This window comes from Channa argus, chromosome 5 (assembly GCF_033026475.1).
Source record: "Channa argus isolate prfri chromosome 5, Channa argus male v1.0, whole genome shotgun sequence".
NCBI lineage: Eukaryota > Metazoa > Chordata > Actinopteri > Anabantiformes > Channidae > Channa > Channa argus.
Window position 1 is genome coordinate 1,578,641 of NC_090201.1, and position 18,584 is coordinate 1,597,224.

Here is an 18,584-nt window from a genome sequence, read left to right on the forward strand (position 1 = left end):
GAAGCTGTCACATTTTCAGTGGGAGAGGACGACATTACAAAGTAGGTTTTCCACAGTAACTGTATTGCAAAAGTAAACAAGGCGGACAGTCATATCATTCAACAACAATATGCTTGTTCCTCGGAGTCTGCCATTTCTCGATCTCTTAAAAAAGTGAGCCATGGTTTAAAACAGAATTGTCTACATACAGAAAAATATAGATTCAGGTCAAAAAGGATTGTAAATACTTACTAGTACTGTAAATAACAGTAAGGGAAGACAGCTACAACAGGTATCATTCACTGTCCTGGCACAGTGGATGCATTTAATAGGTCGGACATACAAAAATAAACCACAACAACGCAATGCACATATTGTACAAATAAAAACCTGAAAATATGTCCCACATCTGACCGCACTCATTTCTGAGAAGTGGACGCATGGTTTACATCTGTGACTGAAACACTGCTGCTATAGAACATAGCACATGAAACCATGTTCAAAATGTCCTGACCAAAATAAAATGGTGTGAGAGAGGCATGGACACAGCTGCTTATAACTATAATATTAACAATATGTCACATTGGAAATGATTACCATGATATCATGATAACTTTGAGAGAAGACAGGATGGAGATACAAAAACAAAGTTTGCTAATGTAGATTATAGTGCGTAAAATGTTTGTGATGTCCCTCAAACGTACACACATTCAAAAAAAAAAAAAAAAAAAAAAAAATTCATCGGCTAAGGATAATCTCACAAGTTGATGTAATATTCAAAAACAAAACCTCTTAAGAATTGTACAAGTATAAAAAAGCTACAAACATTAATAAATTACATCACTGACACATAAACACTTCACAAGGTGCTAGTAAAATAATTCTGAAACCCTTCAGGATACTAGAACTCGAACAAGAGGCTGGTCATAGAAACTTTTCTTGTTTTTTGATGTTTTTTTATCTCTTTCTTTCGTTTATAGAATTTTTCCTCAAAGCTTCGTCTCTTCTTCAAAACAAAACCACAATACAATTAGCTTTTGTGTATGTAAGGCCATATGACAATAAAACGTACTGTTTCTTCAATTGTTTTCCAGGCAACACCTTTCAATCTGAAAAAGGGAAATAAAAATGACTCTCTGCCGTTTAAAAAAAAGATGACTCTATTGTATTTCCATATATATATATTTTTATTCATTTATTCATAATTAGCAAAACTGGTAAAAATGTAGAATTAAGCCTTAATGGGAAAGGATACAAAAAGTATTCATTTAAAAGGCTATGTACAAGCTACATTCTATATACTCTACTGTGTCAAGCCGTAGAAATGCAGAGATGAAGTTGTCGGTGCTGCCTGTGAAAGCAAAGGAAGAGAGAAAGTATCCCCATGTAACTGCAGACCTGACATGGATGGAGCTTATCATTAGCTACATGTCTCGTGCACTGTGCTAAGCTTCTCAAGTCCAAACACAGTGGTCCTCCGTTTACCATTCAGTCCTACATTCTCCTATGTTTAGCCGAAACATCCGGACACTGCCGCCGTTTGAGGCGCAGCGTTCCTCGCGATCCACTTTGTGCTTTACAGTCGTCCCGTGAAGTCTCGTTTCCTATCTATGACTCGACACCAATAAATAAAACCCTGCGCTGATAGTGCTCTGCAAACATAACGTAAAAATGCTCCAATTAAAATCACGCTTCACAACAAACCTTGGCTGGGGAAAGGCAGGAAAGACGCAATCGCTTTCCGTTTCAACTCACTGACCGTCAAGTGTGGCAATGATAAGCTGCATCCATATAGAAGGAATTATAGTTTAAAGTCCCCGAACCCTAGCCCAAGCGCACATGCAACTGAATACATGCAAGGGATACTTTCGAAAATCTTGGAATGACTGCAATGTACTTCTACTTCATGTTTTAGCAACCCCTGATAAACTGACAGCTGTAGTAAAATGAGACATGTTCTCTTAAAAAATATTTATAGTAGGTTCTGTACACTTTAATATCTGAAAGTTATAAAGTATAAGTAGAGGCAAAAACCTTTGCGTGATGTTCTTCTCAAAAATTGAAAAATGCATGATTTTCTTCTCCCATCTTGTTTCAGTTTTTTTTCTCCCACTGTTGGCTTTGATCAGTGAATGGTGGGGGGGGGGAGGTCGGGTGGGGGGAGTAGGGGAAGGTGAGGTTGGGAGGGGACCCAGCTCAAGAATTCTCAGTCTTACAACAGTCCGCTGCATGCTACAGAAGAAGCTTTCCGTTTCGATGGATCTTTAAAATCTTTCCAAGTCTCTGTTTAGCTGTTGCCATGCCTTTCTTTAGTCGCTTAGCTGTGAAAAGAATTAGAAGAGACAGGAGATGAGACAGGATGTCCAACTGGAGTGTAGGTACTCGTGTTGCAGCGAAACCTTTTTTCATGAGTAAAACACTAGCTTCGTTATGTGTTACCTTTCCTTTTTACCATCATGTTAACTGCAATATTGCAGGAGCATTATAACTTGGCCTATCGCTGCCATTAATTGTCATTTCATGGGACACGTCCTTTGAGGGTCAAACTACAGTTAGGTGGTCTGGATTTAGTGTCACAAGCTTCTACCCGTTGCGGCATAGTGACGAGCTGAACTAGCAGGTCGCACTAACACCGTGTAACTTAAAATGTTTTATAAAATCCTGACTCTGTCTCCGCCATATTCTCTTTTCATAATCAGTGTGCAAACAGCATTGGGACGGTTATGGGTGGAGGATCCAGTCGTTGGAGAAAGGATGCATTTTATCTGGAGACAGCTTTCGAAGGATGCGGCCCCTCAATTAAGACGCAGAATATATTGTGTTCGATTGAAACAACTAAGGTGGAAACTGGAACCCACCTGAAGTTAGATATCCAACCTAAAAGTCAGAGGAACCTCACCAATTTAATACTACAAAAATATATAACCATTGAGTTTGTTTGTGTATCCCAACCAACCACAAAGGCTTTAAAGGTGATGTGTTTAAGCAAATCTGAAATGATCCCTCTAAGTAATTGGCCTAACGTCAACCTTCGTGACAACTCACCTTTGGCGTCCGCTGACCCCACGCGCTCTCCCTTTGTCATGCTGCTGCTGTTGGTGCTAGTGGAGTTGGTGCTATTGTTGGGAGAAGACATGGACGGTCGCCTCTGGTTGAGGAACACCCCCGGCGCCATGGGCTGTGGCCCCCCCGGCGACTTGACAGTTCCAGTGTTCAACTCATTGTCTGTCAGGTTTCCATCTTGGAATTCCAGGTAGTGCTCTGGCGAACTACTATCCTGAGAGATTTTTGGGGGCTCCTCCATTACTATTGCCTTCTTTTTGGTGCTTTTCTTTTTTTTCTTGGTTTTTTGTTGCTCCTCCTAGTGACAGATATTTTTTGTTTAGAAAGACTTACACAACATCTTCCTGCAAATGCCAGAAAAGTTGGGGGACTGTAAAAAGATATAGTGTGCGTGAAACTGGATGTAATAATTGGGAAATTATTTGAAAACTATCAGCTCTAGGCACTTAACAATTTTTGCAGTAGTGCCCTAAATGCATCCTGTTGTAAACACACGACATCATTAGCGTTTTATTGTCCAATCAAATGAATTAATTGGCCCAATGATTGACCACAGATTTCCAGACTGTTCTGACTCATCCTAAAAACCGGGAAGTGCCGGTAATCATCCCCTTTCTATCTCATGGATCTTTATTTCTTTGTCCAGCAAACGTTAAGAGCATCTTATCTCTCAACCAGGAACAGGGAAGTTTCCCTTCACCTTCATCATTCTTTAATGTAGATGGTTAGAGACATAATCAATGTTTATAATAATGTTAAAATGGTAAATTTTCTGCACTACCTGTTGGCACTCAAAGCACTTTACACTGCGTCTTTATTCACCCATTCACACACACAATCACACACACACACTCACACACCGATGGGGGAGCTGCTATGCAGCTGGCCAACACTCACTGGGAGCAACTAAGTTGGGGTTCAGTGTCTTGCTCAAAGACACTTCGACATGTGACCGGAGGAGCCGGGGATTGGACCAACAACTGGACAACCGCTCTACCTTCCTGCGCCACAGTCGCTGTGATGACAGCTTAGAGATGTTCAGAGAACTGGCTGTCTTTACTTAGCAGTCAGGCTTAGGACAGTGGTTACTGCAATGCGATTTCTGCAAATGGTGTTTGAATTAATATGTAAAAACACTGTTCAGTGACAAACCTGATGAGAAAGCTTTGCTGCAGCCGCAGCCAGTCCCGTTTCTATGGAGGCCACTCTGGCTCCGTCTCTCGCTGGCCGCTCCTGTCGAGGAACTGAAGGTCCCACACGGGCTGCGACGACATTGACATAAAGATTTTGAATTTACTGCATTTGCTGTGAAATGTATACATTTGATTAGTAACGCAAGTATTTACCTGTCGGGCTGTAGGGAGTGTCATCGCTACTTTTTCGTTTTTTCGATCGAGATTTAAAAACAGGATTATCCTCTTCAGATTCCAATGAGGGGTACACTAAAATCAAAAACATAATAGATCACTAACACTTCTTGCATGTAAAGAGAAAGTGGACAAAATTACAATAATGCCAATTATTGTCGGATACGTAAAGCGCAAAATGTGTCCTAAGTGGACTTATATCTTTTAGCACGTATCTACATGGGTGAAAGCTTCCTGTGACAATATGCAGGACAGCTGTGAGACAGCTGTCCACTTTCCCGTTCTCTCTGCCTGCTCACAGCACAACCATTCCAATCTAGATGTTTTAATATCTGATAATTTTAAGGTCCGGATAAAAAAAATAACTTGTTTACAACAAAAGAAAGCCTGTGTGTGAGAAAAGGTGGGGATTTCAGAGCGAGAATGTTCGTGCTACGAGCAACTAATTACACACTAATTAGAAGGTCCAGAAGAATGTAAAATAACAATTTGGAACATGTGTTAATGGCTTATTAACAAGCTGGGAGGGTCCGGACAGCTGTGTTTGGATGGGGTTCACATGGAAAAAGTTTCAGAGGAAAATAACTGAAGTAACACGAAAGCATGCATGAAATCTAAACATATCCCCCTATCATCCAGTCTTAATGACACACTGGAAACCAAATTTAGAATTAAAGACCCACATGTTGACCTATCAGGGGTCAATCGGTTTTCAACAGCACCTGTTAGCAGCAGTAAGAACCAGGCATGGTAGATAATTACTTTCTCATTTATTTGCTCAAAATACAACCCTGTGATGCCCTGTGAGCAACAGGCAGCCGGCACGTCCTGATATTCTTACCATAATCTGAGTCCTTGAAACATGCATCCATGTGATCCTGGTCATCATCGTAATCCAGGCTCTCGACGCTGCTGCTCTTCCTGGGTTTCTTCGGTAACCGTTTGTTGGGCCGCTTGCTGTTATTGCCGCCGCCTCCTCCTCCTCCTCCGCCGGCCTTTTTGCCAACCTGGGCACCGTGCGAGTTGCTCTTCGACTGGCTATTGTTTTTGGACTGGGTGTTGCTCCACGGCTGCTGCAAGCTGTCTGAAGACGACAGGTTGGCCATGGACAGCATGCCCTGAATGGCCTCCTGTGTGCTGGGAGATGCAGGTGGCTGACTGTAAGTACGTCAATAAGAAATACACAACAGCACAGCCATTACACAGAGGAGAAGAGTGACTGTGAGAAGTCATTCAAAAAGGTTTTGAAGTCAATGCGAATGTTAGTCGTACTATTAAGAATCATTATCGTTGACATCTGCAGGACATTAACGATCTGGAAAATGCTCAATTGAGTCAAATCTAAATAGTCTTCACAGACTTGTGATTGCTTTAAGTCAAAATGTATTTAAGAGGCAGCTATAAAAATCATTTCACACGCATATTAAGCTATTAGCTGCGGAGCTGCAACAATGAGCAAAGTGACAGCCGAGTTCTCTTAATTCCCCACGTTCCCAAAGTTCACGCTTCAAAGTACCAAAAATACTTTGAGAAATTAACATATTTCAGGCGATGTTTTACTTCTTTCTTTCACTGCTCATTTGTAGCTTTCACTGTGGTGGAAATGGACCATCAAGAGCTGAAGAAAACAGCAAACAGTGAGGAGGAAGAGCCCGGAGCCACGCAGCATTTGACCGATTTAACGCAGGTTGAAACAAACATTGACTTAACACAAACTGTTGACAGAATCTGCGTAAATTGTTTCTCCAGGCGCTGGTTGATTTTTCAGCTTGAAGCAAAGCTATAAAATTCAGCTTTTTCATCCAATTATATTGTCGCTGAGCGGGCCATTTGTTTGTCAGTGGCCTCGCCCCATTAAGGAGCGTAAGACATAAAATTAATTTACTGAGAGGTAAAAGGGTCCGGTGGGAGCCATTTAGCAAGTGATGCCTAAATTGTGTGTGGAAGTGACAGCTCCACTGGCTTTTAAGCAAATGGGGTGAAGAAGCACAAAGTTAGGATGGCTGGGGGCGGGGGTGGAAGTCTACCTGTTGGTGCTGTAGTCAATCCCACCCACTTGCTTGCTGGCCTGCAGCAGGTCAAGAATCCCTGCCGAGTTGCTGCTCTTTTTCTTCACCTTTGAGTTGCGACCTTTGACCTCAGGCTTGGCCTCTGTATCTATGTGCAGAGTCTCTTCATCTGAGGAGTCCACACTCTGGTTTTGGAGAAAGTGAACAGTGTAAAAATGGACACATGGGACACATCAACAGTCAAATAAGAAATACATGTTGTATTTGCTTTTTTTCTAGTCCATTAACTTTTTTTCTAATTGCTGTTTTCATGAAGTCAAACAGTTTTTAATGGTAAATGGGCTGCGATTATACAGCGCTTTTCTACCTACTGGCGCTCAAAGCATTTTACACTGCTTCTTATTCACCCGTTCACACTCACACTCACACACTGATGGGGGAGCTGCTATGAAGCTGGCCAACACTCACCGGGAGCAACTAAGTTGGGGTTCAGCGTCTTGCTCAAGGACACTTTACAATGTGACCGGAGGAGCCGGGGATTGAACCAACAACTGCGGGATTGATGGATGACTGCTCTACCTCCTGCGCCACAGACGCCCCAAAGGGAGCTTTTCCCCTCTCTCTGTTAACACTACCAGATTTCCCTCAGCTCAGGGAGCTTCTCTTTCTGATTTACCCAGAATGCATTTTTATGTAGGAGACTGGAAGCATCACAACAGGAGATGTAGCTGTAGTTCATAAAGACAGCTCGAGCAAACCGTCCTGCTCTGTGAGCACAACAGCTACAATTTTGACAAATGCCGTCGGGGTTATTAGTCAGCGATGTCATGTTAAACATACCTTGGTCACCAAGGGTTGGAGCTTTGTTTTTTTGGCTGGCTGAATGGGTTCTCTGATGTCTGACAAAACTGGAAAAAGATCATAATCAAGCAGTTGTTAATGTGAAAATCTTTCATTGTTGACAGACGGTGCTAGACTTTGATGTGGCAGCAGTGCTGAAACAGTGGGTGCAGCTGAGTTTAAAGCTGTATTATTAACTTTTTAATTCTTAAGCTAGCATGAAAGAAATGAAATCAATCCGTTCTGCTTGGCTCACACCTCTCTCTTTCTGCTACACTCTGCGCACATACATTAAGGTAAGATTTCGAAGACAAAAAAACTGCTTAATGCAGTTTTAAATTAAAAAAACCTAAACAGATTATAATGTAGCATCAAATCTGGCTTGATATCATGTAACTTGTGAGATGAGCTAGTTTCAACCTTTTCTTACTTAAGCTACTTAAAAGACAGGATCACAGGGTAATAATTTATTGATATACAGTAATACTCAAACTGCTAAAGCCCCTATATTAGCTTTAGATACACATGTGAAGCTGATTTGGACCCCCACCCATTCCAGGCCTTTAGGAAGTGATCCATCCATGACCACTACCAACATGGGGCATAGTTACAATGAGTAAAACCTCTTTCAGTCTTCATATAGATACGTGACCTGATGTTTTAAGGTAGACATGAAAAATTATGGAGATACCCTTTAATGCATAAATGTTTTTAAGAATACTGCCCCTGATTTAAACCGAGGAAAAGATTTTGTACGCCTACATTAATGCAAATGACCTAGTATTTTTCAAAACTCAATCCTACAAACATTTCAGTCAATATTCCGTAAATGTCGGGGTTTGATTCCTAGCTCCTTTCACAAGTTACAGTAAAAAGAAAGACTACATGAAACAAGTCCAAAGTACTCACAGGACAGATCTCTCTTAACTGTGTTCTTTTTCCGCCTGATGGGGAATTCGTCAATCTTCAGCTCCCCCTCATCTGAAACGTACTCATACTCGTCTCTCACAGGCTTGGTTTTGTCCTCTTTAAGGTTTTGTAATGATCCAAAAACACTTGAGTTGGTCTGAGGTTTCAACATCTTGGAGCTGAAGGGAAAACCACAAGACAATAAGGGAGTGATATGAGGCTCAGCCAGGCTCTCACAGTGAGAAGTCCTTGAATTAGCTCTAATGGATACGGTGCTGATAGCCACATAGCTCTATAATCACCGTAATACAGCACATGAGAAGGTTTATATGGCAGTAACAACCATCACATACATACCTAAGCATTTTCTTGTGAGACATAGTAAAGCTGAATCTGTCTTTATTGCCTAACAGCGGGGTTCTGTCAAATTTGCACTCCTCCTCCATTTTCAGCAGGGAATCTGGTTTACTATTCTGTAAAGTTAAAAAGGAAATTGTTTCAAATAAGCACATAAGTTAATTACCCACGATCACCTTAACGCACCTAAAGCTCTTTTCCCTTGTGCTCCATCATACTCTTTAAATATGAAGTTCCAGTGAGTGTATTAGCGGGCTTTTACATTTGTAATGTAAGGCAGATCCCACTTCTTTCTTACACGTTACACAGTCTGGATAAATGCCACAGTAAAAAGTTAGAAGACAGGGTAGGTTTGAACCGCTTTCTGTGCAGGATTCTGTATTGAGTTTCACACACAAATGTTCCTCTTGATTCACTCGCATTAGACCCTGCCTCCTACCCAACCTTCACCCCCCAGGTGCCTGCCTCTTACTCCTATCATTGTGCGAGTCTCGGGAAAGCTTAGATTCTTGGTAATGACAGGAAACCATAAAAAAATATTTTTCTTAACGTCTCTTAAAATATAATTAGCATTTTTCCAACCCCATAGATAAACCAATGATGGTCGTGGACTTTAATCAATTCAAAACCTTATGCAGGAACATAGCTAAAAATTATCACACGTCTCATCCTAGCGCACACAATAATTGTGTGGAGCGTATTTAACACAGAAGGGTCATTTAATAAAAATCAAAAACCTAAACCAAGCATCCTGATTTTAATGTTCACAGATCATATTCACTTATGACACTTTCTGACTCAACTAGAACTAAAGCAAATCTAGTAAGAGCAATGCAGACAGTGTAAGGAACTGAAATCCAAGGATGCACATTTTCAAATATTCACTTTTCAACTTTTTTCCCCTAAATTAAAGGCATGTGACAATATATCGAGTAACCTGAGACTGAAATTTTACAGCATTGCATTTATTTTTTTGGAATTGACAAGAACAAGCAGCGCAGGCCTAGCTCTGAACTTTTACACCAGTCAACTGTGATCTTGAGTGAAAATGTGGTCTTCAGTGACCTTGGTAAACATCGAACAGGGTCTCCGCTCCATCTGCAAATGCTTTGCGTGATGTGAAGGAGCACTTGGATGGAGATCCTTGGAGGGGACTGCAAACATTCCACAGCAGTTTGGCATTGCATTTTCCATGAAACTAAAACCCTCTAATGTCTTCCGTTCAACAAAATTACTGAACACTTTTGTTCCTTCCCCTGTTGTTCTGCAATAATGACAACATGTGTAAATGAATGTAATGTGGTGGATATGAACGTGGCATAATTCCATTAGCTTAATTCTAAGAGGGTGGATGTTTCCTTCAGTTAGTTTTAACTTTTAACAGATTGTGATACTGTGCACTGTTATAAGCAACCATTAGATTCAAATCCTCAGAAAAAGGACCTTACCTTATATTTCCACTTTGCTTCCGTCTTGTTTTTATTCTGCTCTCTGATTTCAAACTTCTCCACGTTGTTCTGCTTGGATATTTCCTTCTCTGACATACTCAGGACGTTCTTAACAGCCTGGAAAACCGGAAATATTTGTAGAAAGACACAATGATCGACACAATACTCACCTGCAATCACAAAGGGCACTTTGAGTCAAGCTATTCAACTAAAATACACTTGGACTGAAGGCCCAGGTTTTGCCATCAATTTGATTTTGTTTTTCCGTGACAGCACAGGGATGTTTCCAAATGATAATGCCAGGATTCACTGGGTTCAAAGAGCGTAAGACCTAATTTTCATTAACCCCTTTAAGAATGTTTGGGATGTGCTAGAGAAGACTTTACACAGTCTGACTTTCCTATCATCAAGACAAGATCTTGTTGAGAAATGAATGTGTGTTGTAATCAAAGCTAAAGTAGGTCAAACAAAAATTCAGAGTGTGCAACTTTTTCACCTGAGCTGTTTATATAAAACCGTGTTAAGTGAAGTAATCATGTGTATAAACTAATTTTAATGGAGACATACTTTGTATTATTTATTTATTCAGAATCCTAGACTTTGGGTGAGCCTCTGAAAAACGCTCCATAAACTAAAACCTCCTTAGACTAAAACTAAACACGATCACACAAAATTGAGGGTGGGTTCAAGTGGTAGGGCCAAAGAGGAGAATTGGGACTGAGCCATAAAGTTGTCGTTTGGTCTTTTGCTGTTCAGCACATAGAAATAAATTTGACAATTTCTGCTTGAATAGATAAAAAAAAAGCCTCATATTAAGTTAAAAAGTAAAAAATACAAACAGAGATTTCCTCTATCATTTACCATCCACCCACCTTCATCTTTTTAGGCTGGTCCATTTTACTCAAGATGTCCTTTGCGTGGGACTCGAGAGCTGCAAAACTGGAGGGTTTGGGAGGCGGCGACGACTCTTTCACCTTTTTCACTTTCTTGTTTCCTCCTTCCTTGACCTTCGGCATCTTTGGAGGCTTGGGGACCTTGGGCATTTTGGGAGGTTTGGGAGGCTTGGGAGGTTTGGGAGGTTTAGAAGTCTTTTTCTTGGCTTTTTCTCTGCTGGGTGAGGGAACATGAGCCGGGGAAACTGGCTCTTCAGGCTCAGAGTGGGTGGATGGCGGTTCCTCCACTGGCACCTTAATGCTGGGCTCACTCTTAATGGCTTTTGTTGCATTCTAGAAATCAAATTTTGGAAACAACAATTAAACAAGCACTTTTGCTGATTTGGACACTGCAAATAACGTTTTTATCAGGACACAGTTAGGTATCAATCTCTAAAGGAGTTTTAGTGCTAACGAAATACACCGATAATTAACCATAACTCTAACTTGAGATTATGTTTGTTCTTGTAAATGTTAATTATAAAGTAAATTCTATTCTATAGATTGTGTGTATTCTGAGTGCAAAGGTTCGAGCAATGTAATAACCTAAAGAAAATATTTTTTTCTTTTGAAAGAGATCAGAGGATCTCACCAGGTAAAGCAAATTCAATCAGTCCGTGTTAAATGTAAACAACGGCGCAACTGTGTCCAGTCACCACAACATTTTGTACGCTTGAACCAGAGCTGCTGATGAGAGCTAACGCTACATGCTGCTGCTTGCCTCAAGTAAAAGTCACACAAAAAGGTCATTGGGTGCCTTACAAGAAGAAAAGGAGAGATATCTGATTTTCCATCATTTGCAGGCTTCAGGGAGTCGTAATTAATGCGTTAGAGACTCCAGGACCGCACAATGCAATTATCGGAGTTTCTTCTCAAATAACCATTCCGATGTAAAACCTCATCTCACTGCCACATGGGGCCACTAAAAGTGTGAAACTCCCTTGTAAAACATTTAGAGAATAGTTGATGATATTATGATTTGAAAGCTTAATAAATTCGAAATACCTCTGACAGCCTGATCTCTTTGGCAAGATCTTTAATTAGCTGTGATGGTTTCATGTTCTCTGGAAGCTCATCTTCATGTTCCAATAGGGCCTGGAAGGAGAAAGACAAACTATCATTAGTATTATAGCATTACAAAGTGACAACTGACACTTTACATTCTCGTGTCCATACCTGTTTTTTAGTCCAAGCTCTGAAGGCTCCATTGATGATTTTGGCACCATGTATCAGGTACGGCGCCGGTTGCTTATTTGCTTTATGTAAACCTGCAGAAGAAGAAACGCAAATGTTATCATTAAATGAATCACGAGTTTTAAACTTCAAGTAAAACATTAAGAGAGTTCACAGTGTACAGTGGGAGATTTAGAGGAATGTAACGCTCTCAAACATCAGAACAGACGAGATGACACGTGACACCATGTTAAATGGTTATTGCTCTCGTCAGTGAGTAGGAGAAGGTCTCCGTCAACAGTGTGTCAGACTGTTTAGACAAAGAGCCCTGTTAACTAAATTCACAAGAGCTGAGTCCTGAAACACCCAATGGATGAGTTAAAGTTTTTAAGGAACACAATCAACATCATCCTGCCCACTAGGCTGCATGAGGTCGGACACAAAGCTCGACCATAGTGACAAAAAAGCTCCATTTTCACTTTCAGCTTTGCATTGCACAATGAAATAAAACGTATATAGTACAGTATGCAGTTTTGTTTGTAGATATTCGGACGGTGAGACAACATTGACCATTTTGCCTCTGCACACCCCAAGGACGGTGCAATCAAACAGTCAAGATGTGCTTAAAGTGTCAGCTTTAATTCTACGATTTGGTCCCAAATATTGAAATTTGTGAGGCTCAAAAATATGTGGATGAAAGTGGAATAATTGTACATTAAACTATCAGTTTCAATACTTGCAGCAAACCTTTGCAGTCAATAACTACCTGAAGTCTGGAACTTACAGTCATCACCATATCTTTACTGCAGCTCTCGTCCTTTTGTCTTTGCTTATGGTGAAATACATCTCAGTTTTATTCAGGTTTTATTTCTTTGCCATAAAATCTTATTTGCAAGGTAGCTTCACATCGGGAGCAGTTTTTCCCTTCTAGAGTTGATCTTTTGTTTCATCTGTCCATCTCTGTAAACCCTCTCTGTTGACTCAATGGAAGTCCACCCTTGATCATTGACATTGACACTGACACGTCTACCTCCTGGATGGTAAATCTTGATCTGTCCAACTGTGGTAAGGGTCCATCCATGAAACCACAGTTCTTCGAATAGTTCACCCCTGATGTTCTTGTTATCTCTCTGATGGATGTGTTTTTGAAGATTCAGCCTAGTGGCTAACGTCATTTGCAATGACAGCTTATTAGACTTCATATCAACAGATTCCAAATGCACATTTGAAATCAACTCTAGACCTGGAACTGGGTGGCATGTGCCATCTTCTGGCAAAATGTGGGACCTGTCTTCAGTCTCACTTTACTGGGGGTTATAGACTCTGTATGGGATGTTCTGAAAATAAAACATCTTATCGTTTGAGCACATTTTCATTGTTTCATTTCAAATTCATTGTGGTAATCCAATAGATGGTAATCATGTTATGTAGTCAAATAGTTTTTGACCAGTAATTGTATAATTTTAAGGATTCAGAAGTTTTGAAGTAAATATACATTTTTGAGGGTTTACAAAAATCATAAAACAATACATCTGCCAAAATCCATTTATAGCTAAAACAAACTGTCATGGATGGATTATCAAATGGGCCCACCGGGCACAGGCCCAGGGGGCTGACAGATCAAGGCGGATCTCAGTCTCTGTATAACATGATTGGTAATATTTCTTCACAGAGTCACGGAGCTCATTTAAACAACACGAAATGACCACAAACATTAAAGATCAACCAAAGAGTGACACAAAATGGGCTACAAGAGACGTGACAACCAGAAATCACCACAAACAATAGAAAACTTACTAAAACAAGACAGACAATGACCACACATCACAGGAAAATGACCAAAAGGAGACACAAAATTGCAACAAACAGTTGGGGGAAACAAAGAGACACACAATGACCAGTAAGAGACATGACAACCAGAAATCACCACAAACTATGAATAACGTACCAGAAAGATGCCAAAAGGATCACACATAGAAGACAAATGATCCCAAAGATATGCAGAACAATCGCAGAAAAACAAAGAGAACAACTAAAAGGAGAAGAAATGACCACAGAATAACTACAAACAACGGCACAACCTCTAGTTGTTTTGTGTCTCCCCTCAGTCTGGTCATTCTGTATATAAAATGAGTGTGGGGGCTCTGTGTCTGTTTGTGCCGTGGGCCCCAGTTTTTTATAGCACCCTCTGTTGGACAAGTCATCTCAGGGTTTCACATTTTCCAAATGAACTCAAACATATCATTCTGCACTGAAGTCTGATGTTTTTTGTTTCCTCCAGATACCAATACATGTACAATAAGCTAATACTGGACCCGCTCCACTGCAAACACATTGTTTTCTTCCTTTAAATAAACCCCAACCAAACCGCGTTTACAAAATGATTTCCTAGAATGTCCCTCCAGATTGCATCTCTTTATGAATTTCTTTGCTCAGTTAATCCAGTTCTAACTTTTGGCAAAGACTTATAGGTGTAGATTGACAGCCCTGATTGTTGTTTCAAATTACTCAAAGTCCTTTTTAATGTAGATTTCCTCTTTCATTTACTGGCAGAATGCAAAAATATCCAAGTAGCCCTTTCAAGTACAGTTGATTTACAACCAAAACAGGAAATTTTTAATAAGACCAAGACAAAATAGCAGCAGCAGTGAACTCTGAGTTTCTTTCCTGCAATGAAAGGCTGACCTCAAAGTTAAAAAGAATAATGGTATATTTTTGGCAAAGCCTCGTGCGCTAGAAGCAGTATTCACTGCACACAACGGCAATCTGGCTTTAACACACGCATACACACAAAATGGTGGAAACATAAACAATTGCACGAAGCCAGCTGAGGGGAGTTTAAACACAGGCTTGTAATGGAGCAAGTGATTCTAGCCGGGCCAAATCTTTTGAAGCTAATCATCTGTGAACTCGGCGATCCACTGATTTAATGACTGAAATAATATTAGAGCATCCAGCTCCTCATCTGTGCAGCAGACACGCAGCCATACGCTTAACGTGCGGCTCGGAAAAAGACATTTCTGACAGTGTTTGTGTTTTCTCTGCCTTCGTGCATTCTTCTGGAGAAATGGCCAGTTAAATTAGGGATGTGAGTTTACACGAAAATACCACATATTTGAGCAAAAGATAATCTGTGAACACGAACTGATGGAAGACTTCACCTTTGAATCGCTCGAGGAGATGTCGTCCCACATACCAGCACGCCGTCTCAAAGTTGGGGAAGGGGGTGAGGGTTTTGACCTTTAGCCGGTTCTCAATTTCATACGCTCTGAAAGAGAGTAAACCAAAATAGTTCAGCTAAACACTGATATGTATTACTAACAGGTTTAGGGCAACAAATTATGCGATTTACAAGGTATTTGGAAGATTGGTGGAATTTGGAGCTAAAAAAAGTCCTAAATAAGGACCCAGTGGAAACTAGTGACTAACAAGCCTCGTAGTCACACCACATCCCCCCAAATTAGGACTTGACTGTCTGCAGGAGGCAGGGTGAATTACAGCAATGAGAACAAAAAGAAGCCAATTACCAAACGCTACTGACGACAAAGCGGCATAAGGCACGAGTGTGTGCGTAATAAGACAGGTGTCCAAACCTCATCTGCATCTCCACACTCAGGTTGTGAACGAAGTGTCCAGAGAAACCCAGGCAGTCGACCGGAGTTAGTATTGCATTGATCCAACCTGAGGGGACATTGTATAAGTCTTAAATGCTTTTCTTTTATGTTAGCGGTAATGCAAGTATGTTAATATCACCCAGTTTATTAATTTTAAACTATTTCTTTTTTTTTTATCATTTACCATAATTACCATCACCTAACTTGATTTTTTTGTTTGTTTGTTTGTGTCCTACACCACACATGAGCTTGTCTCCATGGACTAAGAAGATGACATAAATTATGAAGTACAACAATGACAACTAGTAATTTGACGCTATGCCATAAACATGTCCGAGTATATCATGGCAATATTACTTTGGTTCATTGTAATTAAGTACTTAATTTGTAAAGCTGAAGTCATTTGCATTTTGTTAATTATTACTTGAAATTAAAAAAAAAAATACAGTATCTAAATTCAAAACCCTATTTTCAGAAGTTGATCAGTAAAAAAGAAATACAATAATTCGCAAATCATTTGAAACTTAATTGTTATTGTAAATAGGACGAGTAACTTTTTCTTTAAAAAATACTTGTTTATTTATAGAATTTTATGCGGACATGATTGTTACGTTCTTCATCACACTGTGTGTATTTGGGAGGAGGAGACCAATTGCTTTAAGTTTGAAAGCAATTTTCCAGCTGCTCAAAAGTTAACGGGCTCCTTTCTTATGTTAATCACTTAAAAAATGTTTTCAAATGTCTATAGTGGATGACAGTTCTGGAAACAGTTAGACATCTTACCTTATTTCTGAGCCATGCTGTTGTTATATGTGCAAAAATGTAGTTTCACATTGTTTTGTTGAAAAAGATGTTGGTTAGATAGCGGCACCCCAATTTGTAGATATCTCTCAACATTAATGTGGAAGTTGTGACATATACTTCCTTTTAAATTACTAACAAGTAAGATGGTCCATCTCCTCTCTAGCATTGAGGACATGGCTTCCATGATTACCAAGAATTTTACATTTTGACTCATCCGACCACAGGACTTTTCGGTGAGCTCAGGTTCAGAGAAGGTAGGAGTGTTTCTGGGTCTTGTTTATATATGGTTGTTTCTTTCCATTGCAATCCCCAAATTCTTTATAATTTTACTTTGTTTTCAAATTGTTGAACTACTTGCCCGATCATTTTTGTGATGTGAAGAACCTTGTCTGATATTTTTGGGTGAAAAAATAAAAAAATGTATACAGCTTCTCAAGCATGTTCTTTTTATACCAAATCTAGAACCCAAGCTCTAGTCATCTGTTGACCCTGACCTTTGTTTTGTTGCTGGCATCAAATCCAAAATTCATAAATATTATTCAAAAACAGTCCATTTTGACTCAGGTCATTTCTTTCTTTTTTTTATGCAATATCCCAGCTTTTCTGAAAATGGGTTATGCATTATATATACTGCAATAAAAAAATGGATCTGTATTGCATGAAAGTTTGATGGTGTCTTTTATCGCCCACTTCAGTTTAATCCGTTTAATGTGGGTTCATTTGCATTTTAAACCCGTTTTCTTTTGAATATAGTAGCTTCGGAGTTAGAAATCAAACCTAGTTCTGTTGTCAACAGATAGTTTAACTAAATAAAAATAATTCAGTTATACATAAATCATCTGTCTAGAAAAGCAAATGATAGTGACAGAATAATTTTGTCCAAAATCCAGCTATGCTAAAAGCATTGCTGCTCACACACACACAAGGTATATTCATGACCTCGCTGCAGGTCTGACCTGATGGGATGAACAGAGTCTGGCCTTGCTTTAGTGTGCATTTGTAACACTTGTCCACTTGGTCGGCGAAAAACATCTCGCTGTGATTGGACGATGATCTCCAGCGCTCATATAGAGACAGGTTGGCAGATGTGGGCTTGATGAGGAAGAAGATCTTCTCTCCCTGAAAACAGAAACGCAATCAGATTTTCTGGCATCAGCATCATCAGCAGGAGCAATGATGTAATGGATTCCACATTTACTCTTAAAGAACTAATCGAGATTAGAAAAACGCACTGGAACTGTTTTCTCATCATATCAGAGACAGAAGGCACTGAGTGTCTGATAAATATTTTTATTATTGGACCAACATATTGGTATAATCAGAAGTGTGACAGACCTTAAGTACGTGGTACCAGACAGAAGCACCACCACACTCAATGTGGAAGTCGGTGTAGCTGTCTTTAACACAGATGAGACAGTATTTGGTGACTTTGGGCTTTCCAAGCAGAGCATCATCAGGCCAGTAGTTTTCTACCCACGACAACCGCCGCACAATCTGTGGACTTTCCACTATACTGTTCATCCTTTCCCAGAAAAACAGAAAAAAAGTGATAAGCTCCGTGAGTTAAGCAGACTGGAATAATTCTCAACCAACCTTCAGAAACCTCAAACGTCGCCATCAGATGCACAGTTTGTACCTCGTGTCAGAGAACTCCAGGTTAATGACGTTTAACACTTTTTTTCTGTTTGTGCTGTAGTAGTAATCGACAAACTCTTTGAGCTTCATCTTGCTGTCAGTCTGTTTGGTGACGTCAACAACATCCACGCTGACATCAGGTCCTAACAACATAACACAGGACACAATAAAGATAAGATAAATCCACATGATGCAAAACTGACCATTTAACACTGACCACTAGGTCTGCTGTCGTACACTGTTGATGTCTAACAAGTGATCCCATCACTGAGCACCAGAGCACCGGGTGGAATAGAGAACAGAAGCCCCCCCTACTGGAAAGCAAATGGTTTACTACTTTTTTGTGATACTTAATCCAGACATGGACATAGTCACTGCATGCAAAGCCTGTTAGCACTGACTCTGTTACTGTGTACTGTTTAAATCGTTCATGCTCTTATTTTGAAAGGACTGC

The 18,584-nt window shown here is 40.0% G+C and overlaps 1 protein-coding gene across 2 annotated transcripts in view; it reads right to left on the reverse strand.

Annotated features, from left to right (window-relative positions):
• Positions 1–272: 272 nt before the first annotated feature.
• Positions 273–18,584, reverse strand: part of phf2 (PHD finger protein 2) — a 33,684-nt gene continuing 15,372 nt past the window's right edge. The window contains exons 5-22 of one of the 2 annotated variants that reach the window (XM_067504846.1): positions 18,132–18,273; positions 17,831–18,017; positions 17,452–17,614; positions 15,671–15,758; positions 15,239–15,345; positions 12,081–12,172; positions 11,910–11,999; positions 10,845–11,198; positions 9,973–10,089; positions 8,525–8,640; positions 8,168–8,346; positions 7,259–7,326; positions 6,437–6,603; positions 5,251–5,546; positions 4,389–4,484; positions 4,195–4,304; positions 3,025–3,340; positions 273–2,300 (exon numbers count right to left, since the gene is read on the reverse strand). In XM_067504846.1, the coding sequence (XP_067360947.1) occupies positions 2,212–2,300; positions 3,025–3,340; positions 4,195–4,304; positions 4,389–4,484; positions 5,251–5,546; positions 6,437–6,603; positions 7,259–7,326; positions 8,168–8,346; positions 8,525–8,640; positions 9,973–10,089; positions 10,845–11,198; positions 11,910–11,999; positions 12,081–12,172; positions 15,239–15,345; positions 15,671–15,758; positions 17,452–17,614; positions 17,831–18,017; positions 18,132–18,273 (2,777 nt within the window). In that variant the 3' untranslated portion in view covers positions 273–2,211. Of the gene's footprint in view, positions 2,301–3,024; positions 3,341–4,194; positions 4,305–4,388; positions 4,485–5,250; positions 5,568–6,436; positions 6,604–7,258; positions 7,327–8,167; positions 8,347–8,524; positions 8,641–9,972; positions 10,090–10,844; positions 11,199–11,909; positions 12,000–12,080; positions 12,173–15,238; positions 15,346–15,670; positions 15,759–17,451; positions 17,615–17,830; positions 18,018–18,131; positions 18,274–18,584 lie in introns of both variants that reach the window. The other variant, XM_067504845.1, reaches the window with a different exon arrangement.